This window comes from Artemia sp. Qi Xiang Cuo, chromosome 10, assembly GCF_049724085.1.
Source record: "Artemia sp. Qi Xiang Cuo chromosome 10, ASM4972408v1, whole genome shotgun sequence".
Lineage (NCBI taxonomy): Eukaryota > Metazoa > Arthropoda > Branchiopoda > Anostraca > Artemiidae > Artemia > Artemia sp. Qi Xiang Cuo.
In genome coordinates, this window is record NC_142803.1 from 37616341 (window position 1) to 37631494 (window position 15154).

Below are 15154 nucleotides of genomic sequence, written 5' to 3' on the forward strand. Positions count from 1 at the left end.
GCGAGTAATGCTTAGATTGAATAAAAATCTAAAGCCTACTGCATCATTGGCACTTTTCTGCAAACCTATTATATGGGGAATATTTTCTTTTGTAATTAATCTTGAAAATAAACATTAAAATTATGGTAAAATTCTGAACTGATGAGCTGTCAGCAATTGATATCATTATGCATCCAATATTTAGTTTAATTTACTAGCTCTTTTTAAAATTGTTAAAGACGAATATAGTTTCTACAAACAAGTGTTAGGATGCTACACCCTTCCTGAACTGTAAACAAAAACCAAAAGCCTACTGCGTCAATAACGCTTAACTGAAAACGAATTATTTTACAAATATTTCTTTCCCAGTTCATACAGCATTGAAAATAAAAATAAAATTACAGTGAAATAAGTTCTTGAACTGATGGATCTTTCAACAATTAATATAATTATACATCAAATATTCAATTTGATGTTGTTTATATTTCCAAGACTGTTCAAGACCGATATAGTTTTCAGTAAAGCGCCAATGACGCAGTAGGTTTTAGACTTTTACAGTGAGAGAAGGTGGTGATACACAAACTCTTGTTGTAGTAATTTTTGTTCGTTTCAAGCTTGATTTGCACATTCAATTTAAGTTTCACTCGTTTTAAGATTTATTTATTAGTTTACATTTATATCTATTGTATGTTTGTTTGCTTTGACTGTTTATTTAATTTCTGTTCGTTTTAAGTTTCATTTATACTTCAATAGGAATTTTTTTTTTTTCGTTTTAAGCTTGATTTTCATATTCAATCTAAGCACTACTCGCTTTAAGATCTATTTATTCATTTATGTTATTACTTGTTGTATGTTTTTTGTTTTGATTGTTTATTTAATTTCTGTTCGTTTTGGGTTTCATTCATTCTTTAATAGTAATTTCTGGTCGTTTTGAGTTTGAATTTCAACAGGTATTTGTATCTGCTGAGCTTAAGTTTAAAATGACCTTTATTTTTCTTTGAAAAACTTATTTTTCGGAATTTTTTTTTTTTAATTAATTTTCGCTCGTTTTTGATTGCAAAAAGTTTCAAGTTTTTAAAAATTCCTTATTTCAAAATCAAACTTTTCTTAAAAAAAAATCAAATGTTCATCAAAGTATCAAAACTGGTATCAAAGTAACAATATCAGTGTGAAAATATGGGTTTGTGTCAACCTTGGAGTTTCTATTATCTGATGTTTGAAATATTTTTAACAAAATGGCTATCTCAAAATTTTTATAGGATGGGTTTGGGGAAAAAGACGTGGGGGGCTAATTAACCTTCGGTTTCTTTTTATTCCTTAAAAATCAACTAGAACTTTCTATTTTCAATCAAATGAGCCCTCTCTGGAGTTTATATGAGCACCCCTTCAATATGAACCATATATACCCCCAGAGTATAACTTACAACGCCTGTCCCTGGGGGTTGTGTCGACCCCGGAGTTTTAATATCTTATAGTTGAACTATTTTTAACAAAATGGTCACCTCAAATTTTATTGGGGGTTTGTCCCTCCGATAAACCCAAAGGCGTGGAGGGCGGGAGGGGATAGTTGCCATCCGATCTTTTTTTACTCTGAGAAAATGAACTACAACTTTTAATTTCCATTCAAATGAACCCTCTCTAAAGTTTATACGAGCATCCCTTTCATAAGACCCACATACGGCCCCAGGACATAGTTTACAATGCCTGCCCCCCGGGCCCTGGGGGTTGTATTGACACCGAAGTTTTTGTTATCTGACCTTTGAACTATTTTTAAAAAATGGCTCTCTCAAAGTTCTCATCGGATGGGTTTGAGGAAAATAGGGCGTGGAGAGGGGAGCTAGTTGCCCTCCGATCTCTTTTGACTCTTAAAAATTGAACGAGAACTTTCAATTTCCAATCATATGTGCCCTCTCGGAAGTTTATACAAGCATACCTTCCATAAGAACAATATATGCCCCCAGAGCAATACTTACAACGCCTGCCCCGGGTCCTGGAGAGGGGGGGTTGTGTTGACACAGGAGTCTTTCTCGTCTGACTTTTAAATTAGTCTTAACAAAATGACCATACTTAAAGGAGTTTTTGTTATATGGTCTTTGAACTATTTTAAAAAAAATGACTACCTTAAACTTTTTATCGGATATGTTTGGACTAAAAGGCCTTGGAAGGGGAGCATGTTACCCTGCAATGAATTTTGAATCTTGAAAAGGGCACTAGAACACTCGATTTCCAATCGAATGAGCCCCCTTTGAAATTTATACGACGATCCCTTCTATATGAAGTGCCCCTGGGGGAAAAAAATAAATGGAGTGTGGCGGGAGGCTAGCTGCCCTCCAATCACTTTAGACTCTTAAAAAGTGAATTACAACTTTCAATTTCCAATCAAATGATTCCTCTATGAAGTTTATGCGAGCATCACTTCCATAACAACCATATATGCCCCACGGCATAACTTACAACGCCTACCCCCGGGCCCTGGGGGGCTGTGTCGACACCGGAGTTTTTTTGTTATCTGAACTTCGAACTACTTTAACAAAATGTCTATATCAAAATTTTTATCTGATGCATTTACGGCGTGGCGGTGGGGGGGGGGCTAGTTGCCCTCCGATCTCTTTTGACTCTCAAAAAGGGAACAAGAGCTTTCAATTCCCAATCAAATGAGCCCTCTCCTAAGTTTATTCGAGCATCGCTTCCATAAGAATTATATATGCCCTTAGAGCATTACTCATAACGCCTGCCTCCGGGCCCTGGGGGGTTGCGTCGACACTGGAATTTTTCTTATCTGACCTTTGAACTATGTTTAATGAAATGGCTATTACAAAAATTTTATGGGATGGAATTGGGGAAAAGGGTGTGTGTGGGGGGGGGGCTAGTTATCCTCAAATATCTTTTGACTCTTAAAAATTGAACTAGAACTTTCAATTTCCAATCAAATAAGCCCCCTCTGAAGTTTATACGAGCATTCCTTTCATAAGAACATGTAAGCTCCGAAGACAACACTTACAACGCCTATTCCCTGGGCCTTGGGGGGAGTTTTTGTTATTCAATTTTTGAACAATTTCCAAAAAACTGGCTAACTCAAAATTTGTAGCGGATATGTTTGGGGAAAAAGGGCGAGGGGGGAGGGCTAGTTGCCCTTAACTCTCATGACTCTTAAAAAGTGAACTAGAAGTTTTAATTTCCATTCAATGGAAGTTTCAATCTCCATTCAGCCCTCAATAAAGTTTATACGATTATCCCTTTCATAAGAACCATACATGCTCTTAGGGCATAACTTAGAACGCCTTCCCCTGGGCCCTGGGGGTGTATTGACACCGTAGTTTTTCTTATCTATCTCAAAATTTTCATCAGGTGGGTTTGGAAAAAGAAGACGTGGGGGGGGGGGGGGGGCTAGCTGCACTCAGATTTCTTTTGACTATTAAAAAGTGAGCTTGTAGTTTCAATTTCAAATCAAATGAGACCTCTTTGAAGCTTATACGAGCATCTCTTTCATAAGAACCAAATATGCCCCAGGGCATAACTTATAACGCCTGCCCCCGGGCCCTGGGGGGTTGTGACGACACCTGAGTCTTTGTTATCTGACTTTCGAGCAATTTTTAACTTAATCGCTATCTCAAAAATTTTATTGGATGCATTTGGGCGAAAAGGTGCGGGGGGGGGCTAGTTGCCTTCCAATCTCTTTTTATTCTAAAAAACTGAACTAGAACTTTCAATTTCCAATCAAATGAGCCATCTGAATTTTTTACGAGCATCCCTTCAGTAAGAACCATAGACTCCCCCAGGGCATAACTTACAACGCCTGCCCTCGGGCCCTGGGGGGCCGTGTTGACCCAGGAGTTTTCGTTATATGATCTTTGAACTATTCAAAAAAAGGCTATTTCAAAGTTCTTATCAGATGGGGTTGAGGAAAAAAGTGCGTGGAGGGGGGGGGGCTAGGTGCCCTCCAATCCCTTTTGACTCATAAAAAATGAACTAGAACTTTCAATTTCCAATCAAATGAGCCCTCTTTGAAGTTACTTCGAGCATCCCTTCCATAAGACGCATATATGCCCCCATTGCATAACTTACAACGCCTGCCCCCGGGCCCTGGGGAGTCGTGTCGACACCGAAATTTTTGTTACATGATCTTTGAACTATTTTTAACAAAATAGCTATCTCAAAATTTTTATCGGATGCAGTTGGGAAAAAAAGGTTGGGGGGGGGGGGGGGCGCTGGTTACCCTCCGATATCTCTTGACGCTTAAAAAGTGAAATAGAGCTTTCAATTTCCAATCAAATAAGCCCTATCTGAGGTTTATACGAGCATTCTTTCCGTAAGAACCATATATGCCCCGAGAGCATGACTAACAACCCTTACCCTAAGGACTATGGAGTGTGTGGGTTGCTTAAACATACAATTTCCAGAACTTTTAACTACGCTGAACGAAATGGCTGTCTTAAAATATCTATTGGATGTGTTTGGGGATATGGTGGGCGTGGAAGGGATCTTAGCTATCTTCCAATCACTTTTGACTATTGAAAGGGGAATTAGACATTTAAATTTCCAATCGAATGAGTCCTTTCTGAAGTTCCTAAGACAGCGCTTTCTGTAAAAACCTTATATGCCGCCAGGGTATAACTTACAACCCTTGCCCTGAGGGCTGGGGGGGGGGGGGTTGTTATCCTCAAAGACCTAATTTCCTAAATTTTCAACTACGTCTAACAGAATGGCTACCTCAAAATTTTGATTGGATGCGTTTGGGGGGAAAGGTGGGCGTGAGAGGGGTGTTGGTTGCCCTCCGATCACTTTTGACGATGAAAAAGGGCACTAGCCCTTTGAACTTTCAATCGAATGAGTCCTTTTTCAAGTTTCTATGACAAAGCTTTGTATAAAAAGCTTATATGCCCCCAGAGCGTAACTTACAACCCTTGCCCTGAGGACTGTGGGGGAGTGTCCTCCTAAAAAAAATAATTTCTTTCTGGATATCAACTACGCTGAACGAAATGGATATCTCAAAATGTTGATTGGATGTTTAGGGAACTGGTGGGCGTGGAAGGGGTGTTAGTTGCCTTCTAATCACTTTCGACTATTAAAAAGGGCACTAGAACTCTCGATCTGCAATCGAATGAGCCCCCTTTGACGTTCCTACGACGACCCCTTCCATATGAAGTGCCTCTGGGAAAAAAAAATTATAATAAAACATTGGAGCCGTATGACCTTTACTATACGCAACGCTATAGCGTTGTCACTGAAAGGATTGTCGTGGAAGTGTTCTTTTTCCTTTTTTCTAGAAGTGATCTTAGCAAAACAGTGGCTATAGGCTGTTAGAGACAACTTAGGCAAATTGAAATTCAAAGTTCTGCTGTCGTTTCTAAATAACAATCGGGATCACGCCATAGTGTTGTGTATATTTCTATTATGTTGTTATACAAAGCCTGAACAGATTTTGGCTTGAACAGGGCCAGATTCCTGAAATGGCCAATTGGGTTGGAACCATCGAAGGGATGTTTATGAAAATGGGATGTGTTGACATATTTGCCTTTAAACACATAGTATCTGTCTGCTAAATGCACCATTATTGTATCCAATTTATATGATATTATATTATAAACTATTCATCCAATATTAGATATTATAGATTGTATCAGTTATAAAGTATTGCATAGTGCATCATTTATTAGAAGGGAAGTAAGTGGGTTTCAAGTGGGATGGAGGGGTATCATCATGGGCGCCCATAAGCTGAATTCCAGGGGGGGGCAAATTTCGTCTAATTGCTACTTTTAATGCTATATAATAGAAATCTCAGAACAAAAATATAAAAATAAGGCAGCATCATTCAGCCAGGGGGGGCAAGAGCCCCCCCCTGCCCCCCCCATATGGGCGCCCATGGGTATCAAAACCTCAAGAAAGCAGTTTCAGGCTCAAATTTCAAAACTATCTATCATAGGTATCCTCAGATGAATATGGATAAGTTTAAGCCTCTAATTTCCATTTCATTCGGAGGAATATATTTATACTATGTTTGCAAAATGGATGATGAGGGGGTATAAGGCGGGTACACAAGTAGTTTGTCCAATTTGAGAGTCATAGCTACTCCCGCTGTTTGCCCGTGCGGTTTACCAAAACACTTGGAAAACTATAGGTCTCCCCGTTCGTCTGCCTGTTCAGGGGACTGGTCTGTTATGTGACAACCCTAAAACACGGTAATCCGCCTGAGACTCTAAGCGGGCAAGCCTATTAGGCTTAGGTCACTTGTTCGCCTGTGAGTCCAAGCAAATTCAGTCCCCCGTTTTGCATGCAAGTCCAGTTGACACTGTTGGTCATGAGTCAAACCAAAAATCTCTCGATCATCTTTTAGTTCTATGGCTATCTACCTTAGTTCTGCCCTAGGATGGCTGGATGGATGATAGACTATCTATCAACAAGCGAAAATGACGTCATTTTTATACAATCCTGAAAAAGGCTTATGTAAGCTTTGGCTCCCTCTCGGACTATCTGTCTTGGCTTTGTCTCCAATTGGCCAATGGCTTGATGGCAACTTGGTTTTAATTCAAAATTTTCTTAAATCTTTAATGACAGTTATTAACAAGGAACGCTCATTTTTGAATTTCAGACCTCTACCCCTCATTTTCATGATAGTTTCTTTTCGTTTTTTTTTTCGGATTGAATCAAATGCTAGATTCGGTAAATGTGTGTATTGTTAAAAGATTATAGCAGTGTAGATGTACAATTTACAAATAAATGCCATCATGCACTATAGTGTTGCTAGTTTTATTCAAGAGGTTTTAAGGAGTCTCAATAAAGACAAAAAACTATCATACTGTGTGAACGTTGTTGGCAATGGTAACACGTATAAAATATTCCTTAAATCTCTCTTGGTCTATCGTAGCATGTAAAACCGTGAGGATCCTTGTGTCGATTTGTCTTTTGTTAAAAGGACCTTGTTCTTGTGAGTAACGCTCGTTCTTCAGTGCTAACCCTTACGATGTTCGTCGTTGTACTATTTGGTATTTGTACAATGTTGTAGTATTGCGCATGAAACGGTGGATTCCTGCTTTTTTGGATAAGTAACCTTAGCTTCGTGAACAAACTCCGATCCAGTTGTTGGCAGAATCGAATACCAACTTCATAAAAATAATGCAATCTTGTTTTGTCTTAATGTCTTTGCCCTGATCTATTTTGTATCTTTTAGAAGTCCTAAAGATTCCAACGCAAATTCAAATACGCATGCAGAGCAATTAATTTTGTACGTTCGATGTCTCCAGTATTTAAGCTCTGCCTTAAGTTTGGCGAAAGAAGAACTAGAAGCCAAACGACTTCAACCATCGTCAACTGTGAAGTCAGGTAAGACAGCCTTATAAGATGTTCCATTCAGTGCCATCTTCCATGTGCATTGATTCTAATCAGTCCCTCTTTCCTCACCATCATTATTAGTTTGGCATATTAATTAATTTAACAATAAAAAAATTTTGTGTTCAAATAAAAAAAATTGTCTGTCCTCAATGAAAAATTTATTTATTCTCTTTATTTGCATTGAAGTTTAAATTGTTATTCCGGAAATTGTGCAATAACAGATCACAGTTAGGAAACAAGGAACATTCAAACTTCTGACCAATTTGTATTGAAGGGGTCGTCGTAGAAACTTAGGGGAGGGTTCATTCGATTGGAAATTGAAAGTTCTGCTGCCCTTTTTGTGAGTAAAAAGTGATTGTAATTAACTGCTTACCCTCTCCACTGTGTCATCTCCTTTTTGTTGTAATTTATTCTTTTTTTTGTTTGAATTTGTTCTCTTTCCTCTTTTGGTTTTTCCTTTTTCTGTTTTTACTTATAAAATATGATTGATAGAAATACATTAACTGATTTAAAACATATTATATACGTACACGTTTGATGTGTTTTAGTCGCTTTTCTTTCTTTAAATGCGTAATTCGGCTGATTACAGTTCCTAATCATCATTTTCAAATGAAGTATTATGTACGTAACTCAAATCCTGAATTTCACGTTATAATTGCTTTAAATTCTTGCGTTAAAATTATTCAAGAGAAGGTCTAGACAGAGTAGACAGTAGAAAGTAGACAGATATTAAAACTGCAGTTAGGATACGAAATCTCTCCAGGTTGTAAAAAGAATGTTTTTTTTAGTCTGATAGTCTACGTTCCATCTTAAATCTTCGTCCAAAAGGATTGCACGTATTATAACTGTTTTCTTTGCCTGTGGTTGGGAATTATAGGAAGTGTGGTTGTCAACCTTTAGGAAGAAAAAAGTCATAGAAGAGCTATTAGTCTTATTGACCGTCAGTTTTACCTGTCCTAATTCAGTTTAACAATCGTTAAAAATTCTCCTCAAGCCAGACTGTATGGTAGTCGCTCCACCATTCCGCAAACTGATTAACTAGGCTAGGAATCGTTGATTAACTAACCTAGGCTTAAAATCGTTAAAAATTCTCCTCAAGCCAGACTGTTTGGTAGTCGCTCCACCATTCCGCCAACTGATTAACTAGGCTAAGACTATTGACTCTGGAATGTAATATAAATAGGCTATGTAGGACTGTCGCAGAAGTAAAGCTTGTATAGCGTTCTCACTCGTACTCAGTTTTCCTAGAAGATCGAAATTTTGCCCTTTTCTCGGGATTAAAATTTACAATATCTTTTAAGAAGACGCTATCTTTTCATTTATAATCAAAATGATATAAAATGTAACAACAAGGGAAATGTTTAATTAAGATGTTGAAAATCAAAACTTCAATTAATAAAACCTATTTATATGATTTAAAAGTCGAATAATTTGGCTTCACAACTGGATACCTTTATTAACAGAATAAAACGAGGAAAACGAAATAATATACTAAACAGTTAGTAAAAAAATAAAATGGAAAGCAACCTAAAAAGATGAAGAAAACCAAAAAAAGACGAAGAAGAGAACAAGTGCTGTTTAGAAAGAAGAAAAAATCAAAGATACTAACATCTGATCGCTAGTTTTAAATTCTTTGTAAATTAATTAGTAGTATTATGTGGTAGTTTGAAGGCAAAACAAACTCAGACAACTCTTTTATCCTCTTGTGTAGATCCGTGAGATATCTTGCTAATAGTAGATTCAGAAGATACCTTTCCTGACTTTTATTAGCTTGTAATACCTATATATACCCGAGATACCTATGAACATCGGGATTGAATTCTAAAACTGTGTGGTTGATCTCTTTTTCTATTCGAAGAACTACTGTAACACAGCGTCAAGTCCGAGGCCAAGAACCTTGGTAATGTTATTTCTCTGAATATTGTGATACCAAACTATGTTCGGATGGGAGTAGTCCCTTCTTGAATTAGATATTCTTTGAATAGATTTTTTTCCGGTATCGTAGATTTATCTTGGATTCAAGATCCACGAATCTTGGAAGTATTTCAAACCGATGCTTGGCAGTCTGGCTGATTCTACAAAGTAGAAAGAGTCCTATACCGAAGCGATAATCAAAAGACCAGAGAGATTTGTTTTAAGTCGAATGTTTCCTGAATGATATAAAAACTAACATGTACCCCCGAAAATATTTAAAGAATAGAAAACAAAGCAAACTTGAAAAACTCTCAAAAATTTGGATCGGCTTCTGAAGGGAAACTTAAAATCTAGCTGGTGCATTTTGATTGCACTTTTATTGCTTGTCAGGTTAGGTTCTCAGTATACACTTATCACGCTAGAAGCGGCTTTGTAGATAAAATTAGGGTTAGAAGAACTTCAGAGATTTTAAATTGACTTTTACTTGATAAGTCTCTACTTGAAAAACTAAGAAATGTTTGAGGCTTTGCTACTGTTGATGAATGCAATGGCTGGATTTTTTTCAAAGTATTGGGCAATGCCATTTAGAAGTGCTTAAAAGTGTATTTTTTGCAAGAATTGACAGCCTCCGAAGTACTTTTTATTAACATGTTTCTTTGGATTTTCCTTCTTTCCTCAAATATATACTTGTTCATGAATTCAAGAATTAGGAACAAGGCATTTTCATCATAAGCTGTTCTCAACGGGAGTTGAAGTTAATATCCGATCTAAGCTATTTTCATATTCGTAATCCAATCTTGCTCTGTAAGTAAACAATAAAAATTAGACTCAAAGGATAAAGTAAGTCAAACTCTATTGGCTATTGTTCTTAACCTTTTTTTGGCTGTTGATGTATCTGTAGGCTGGATGAGGCTTAATTCTCTTGCCAAGAAATTTTTTTTGGCTATTGGTTCTGTTTGTAGATGCATAACCAGATTTTTGGCTGGTCAAGTCGGGTTTGGAATTTTTGATAGTGCAAACATTCATCCGTGAATAGATCTACGTACAGAAGACTTGGATCAACTTTAAAATTCCATCGAATGCCATAATCCTGATGATGTGAAGCTTCTAACGAAAATTAAGTATCCTTTACAAGTTGTTTAAGTAAAAGGGAATCACCTTCTTCCCATAAGTAAATGTGCTTATAGGATACTACTAACGTAAATCTTATTCAAAAACTTCTTTTCCAGTTGTTGCGAAATTAAATCACCGATATCACGACTGTCTTAAGGCCTCTAAATCTCTCAATACACCTGGAAATCTGCAGAACATCGGTCTGAGCTCTCCAGCCAGTAATGTGACTGCAGACAAGTTAATCTACAACCATGCTCTCTATATGTGTCAGTCTGCAGCTTTAGATGAACTTTTTGGAAGTCCAGGTGATTGTTTTCGACGATATCAGACAGCACAGATCCTGTTGCATAGCTTGCAGCAGCAAGTAATTGACCCAGCAGACCGAGAGGTTCTTGGTCGGTATAGGGAAGCGGTGGAACGTCGTCTGTTTTGTTTGCAAGAGCAAGGATATATTCTTGCTTATGACTCGTCATGACTTATAATTTATTCAGTATTCGATTTGGATTTACTTGAATTGGGAGTGAATGTTATCCTGTGTTTTAAAATGAGAAGGCAGGAATAATTATATTTTCTTGTTATAGCTGCAGTCAGATGGATTAATATAACTAATTTCTTATTAATTTATCAACTAAACAGACCTTATAGAGGGCACCATACAGGCTTACTTTAGTTATTTGAAAAAGAGCAAAAAATAACACAGAGGTTAATACACTTGGCTAGTATTCAGTCGAGTCAGTTTGGAATTGGAAACATGGCAAATTTCAATATCAGTTTCCATTATTTATATTAAGCTTTAACCTATAGCATTGGCTAGAAATTAGAAGTTGCAAAGGGAAAGTTCTTTCAATCATGAGGAGTTTGCGTAGGCATATTTTTAAAAAGTTTTTTGTCAAGTTTTTTTGAAGCAGTGTTTTGTATATCCAAATTTTTGGTGGATTCTATTAAAAGATCCGATTAGATCTTAGCACAGATCAGACATATACGCAACAATGTATTTTTAGACGGTGCAAAATGGAGGAAGTGGGATCCCAATTCTGAAAAAATAAAAAAAGTTGGATGATAGGAAAATGTAAGAAATTCGAGTGGGGATTGTACCAGCATTGAATTTTAATATGTGTGTATGCAAGCTCTCTGATATCTAAGGAAAATTTTGCTAAAAGTTAATTTATCATAAACTAGAATAGAATACTGTGTTTTGTCACTAGATGATATTTTCTATTTGTTTTAGTATATCTTTGCTGTAGAATATGTAATATGTGTTTTTTAATAGTTCATTAAAAAGAGGGGTTACTACGTCTAATTTGGAAGCAAAAAAAAATAAAGTAAGATTCGGACCAGTACTTCAGTCAACATCAGAATGAAGTTCAATATCATAATAATGATGTACAACATCATCATAACAATCAACTTCAATAATGAAGTTTGTAGTAAACAAAATATCAATTGAAGTATATGCTGCTGAAAAATCTGATTGAATATTAATTTTTTACTTTATTCTGTCTAATTAGATCAACTGCTTATTAGAAACACATATTAATATAATGTTGCTATATTTATTCTTTAACTAATGCATTTGTATCGCTAGTTGCTAATGCGCTCGTAATTTACAGTACTTTATGATTTTTTATGTATTTTTCAACTATCGGTTACTATAGGGTAGAACTCTTTTATTAGGCTGGATCCGTCGCTGGAACCATGATATTCATCCGAAAAGGACAATTATATTTAAGCTGTTTTTTCTTGTAATTTTACAACTTAAATCTAGTTTTAATGTATTTTATTTATATTGGTATTGACTTTTTTGGAGTTTGTTGTACAATTGTAGAAATGTCACAATCATGTGTATACTTCTTCAGTATGTCAATATTTTTTATAGTTTATTCGATTATATGTATCTTAAAAAAAGGCAAATTTATTTCAACGGAAAGCAAAGCTATTTTGCGCATCTTTACGGTATTTTAGTTAGATATTGTGGTTCGTTCTCCTCTGCTTGGTGGGGATTACTGGCACTACTAAACAGGCTTTTGAAAGGTGATCTGTCTTGAGGGGGTAATCCGAAGAAAATGCGCAAAAAAACGGAATTATGTGGTGTATTGTGGATTATGGGGAAAATTGCAAAATCTCGAAATTTAGCGCGAGCCAAGCTCTTCGCCACCCTCCTCCGCCTTACCTTCTCCACCTAGCTCTTCTTCACATTGTGTTTCCAAAAATATAAAATTATTAAGCTTAAAGTTATTCAACAAAAGCTATAAGTCTCGTATGCGAGAACACGTCTCAGTGTGGTCTGGGGCACAAGTAATGAAAAATGTTCGAGATTCTTCGATTGCAATGTCAAGCATCTTTAAAAGGATATTGTGCAAGCGCTTAGGTGCAAGCAGGGCTGCTACACAGTAAAAATATCACTAGATTTAGTGATTTTGTGGTTGATGTAGTCATTTTCTTCAATAATTTAGTGATTTATGTGCTGAATTTAATTATTTTTTTATTGGACCTTACCCTAGCCGCGTAGGAAGGGTTTTATTTTGTTATTTTGGGGGGGGAGGCAAAACCCTAAAAAAGGCTAAAAATAGGACAATTAACGGTAGATGGAAAATAAATAGACAATACAGCTCGATATTTTGGCTCAGGACAGAAGCTGAAGCCCCTCCTTCTTGCGTGCGTGAGTGTTGTCATTACTTGTTTTGGGTAATCCACGTGGAGGTGGAGGAGGGTTGGATATCCATGTTTGTTTGCATCAGTTTAATATATAGATGGTACAATCATAGGTTGACACAAGTCTGGCCCTTAGGAAATGGGGGTTCGCAAGATATTTCTAGGATAAGAGAATCACAATGTTGAGGAAGTGGGTTTCCAGGATAAAACCTTTTCGTTTTACCAATCTTACCTCCCTCCCCTTCGTGCTTACAGGAACAGGTGCCATCTATGTCAATGTGACCTAGCAGCTATGAACTGCAGCTGTAGCTCATTCTTTTATTTAAATTATTTTAATAATGGTTGACACGTGTCAAAAGAAGTGAAGAGTATTAGATATAGAAATGACATAACCAGTTTTTATTGATTTTTCTTTTTTTTTCAATTTGTTGTTTGTATGAGCTTAAATGAAGGTTTCATGCTTTCATTTTTTTTTTTTTTTTTCGAAAAATTTGTCTTATTTTAAGTCCTTACTGCCACAAGAACACGTATGCAAGAATCCATTGTGGGGAGGAGGAGGTATTTGACCGCTTTTAAAAGCAGTCAAATATCAGAAAATAGATAAAGATGCCCTCCTGTGTCTGTTCCCGTCTTTACCTTTAGCTCGTATTGAAATAGATTTTTCATTCTCAAATATATGCATAAAATAATTTTCACATGTCAAATTTTCCAACAGGTGACTGAAACGTCGCCACTAAACCAACAATGTACCATATTTAATACATAGAATTATTGCGCTTGCATGAGAATTCGAAAAAATTAGTTTTAATTAAGAAATTAATCAACGAGGCTAAAATAGAACCTAGTTTAAGAACAAGTCACGAACATTTTGGCTCTCCACCCGTCACATAGATCAAGCACGATATGTATTTCTAACATTTTTGTTTGGTAGGGCCTGCTTCTTAGTTTCCACTCATGGTTTCCTAAAGCTGTTAGGAACGCCTTTTGAGAGGTTGTTTCAGGATGTGAGAGAGACATTATTAAACACATCATATGCCTTGGTTTTTCTGTTGACCTCTACTGGAAGAATTTTTAGGAACTATTGCCTTATTTTAGTTCAGATCTATTCCTTCCAATGTCTTGAACCTGACATTTTTAAATTTGATTTTCTATTTTTATTTTTAGTCTAACACTCTTAGATTAATGATACGAGATCTGCTATTTCTTTGCTTAATATACTTGAAGGGTTTCCAGTTTCATTGGAGGAAGTTCTATTGTAAACTAAGCACAGTGGATTAGGTGTTATAGTACTGTGTTAGTCTATGTTACTAAGCCGTCTTTTTTTTTTTTTTTTTTTTTTTTTTTTTTTTTTTTTTTATGGAAGCTTAAACGTTACTAATAATGCTAATAGAAATAGACTGTCTAAGATGTTTTTACTGTCGCTGTAGTATTTTTTTGTGTTATTTATACTTGTGTCTGTTACATTTATGTGATTTAAATCAGTCATTTGCGTCACAACCTAATACTATCGTTTTTTGCGCTTTTGAGTTTAAATAAAATCATTTTGTTCTATGTTACCGTTATATTTGCTTGTTTATGGGGATTTATATTGGATGTGGAATAAAGAACACGAAGTGTAATTATCTTCATTCCGGGTTTTATTTCGCAAAAAAAAAGATATCTGGAGCGTTTTTTTTTTTTGGAAAAATTATGCCGATTCAAACCTATTTAATCAGATATTAGCCGGCACAGAATAATTTTGAATGTGGAATGGATTTCGCAGCTACTAAGACAATTTTGAATCTCTCGAGTAAAATATAAAATAATTACTTAAGCAAAAATGGTGCAACCTTAATGCAAAAGTGGTACAATATAATACTGAAGGGGGGGGGGAGTTGATCTGTCTACCGAATTTTTTGATAATACAAATAGCGGATTTCAAACCTTTGTCACTTAATTGTAAGCTTTGGTTCATGTTTAATAATGACGGGGGAAGATATCTTGAAGCGAAACAACATTTATTTATCTCCTTTTTCATTACTATCCGAAAGGAGTGGTTTTATTTGTTTACTAATCTTACTTTACTACTTACTATGTTTAATATAATCAATTATATTTTATCTATATTTAAAGGGGGAGGGGTCTGAGGTGGTGTGATAATTCCTGTCTAGTAATAAAGATGCTCAAT

The 15154-nt window shown here is 36.0% G+C and overlaps 1 protein-coding gene across 1 annotated transcript in view; it reads left to right on the forward strand.

Annotated features, from left to right (window-relative positions):
• Atg1 (serine/threonine-protein kinase unc-51-like protein Atg1) overlaps positions 1-14296 on the forward strand; it is a 153689-nt gene extending 139393 nt beyond the window's left edge. Inside the window, exons 14-15 of the mRNA XM_089095393.1 lie at positions 7148-7299; positions 10452-14296. Coding sequence (XP_088951519.1) covers positions 7148-7299; positions 10452-10810 — 511 coding nt within the window. The 3' untranslated portion in view covers positions 10811-14296. The remainder of the gene's footprint in view (positions 1-7147; positions 7300-10451) is intronic.
• Positions 14297-15154: the final 858 nt, after the last annotated feature.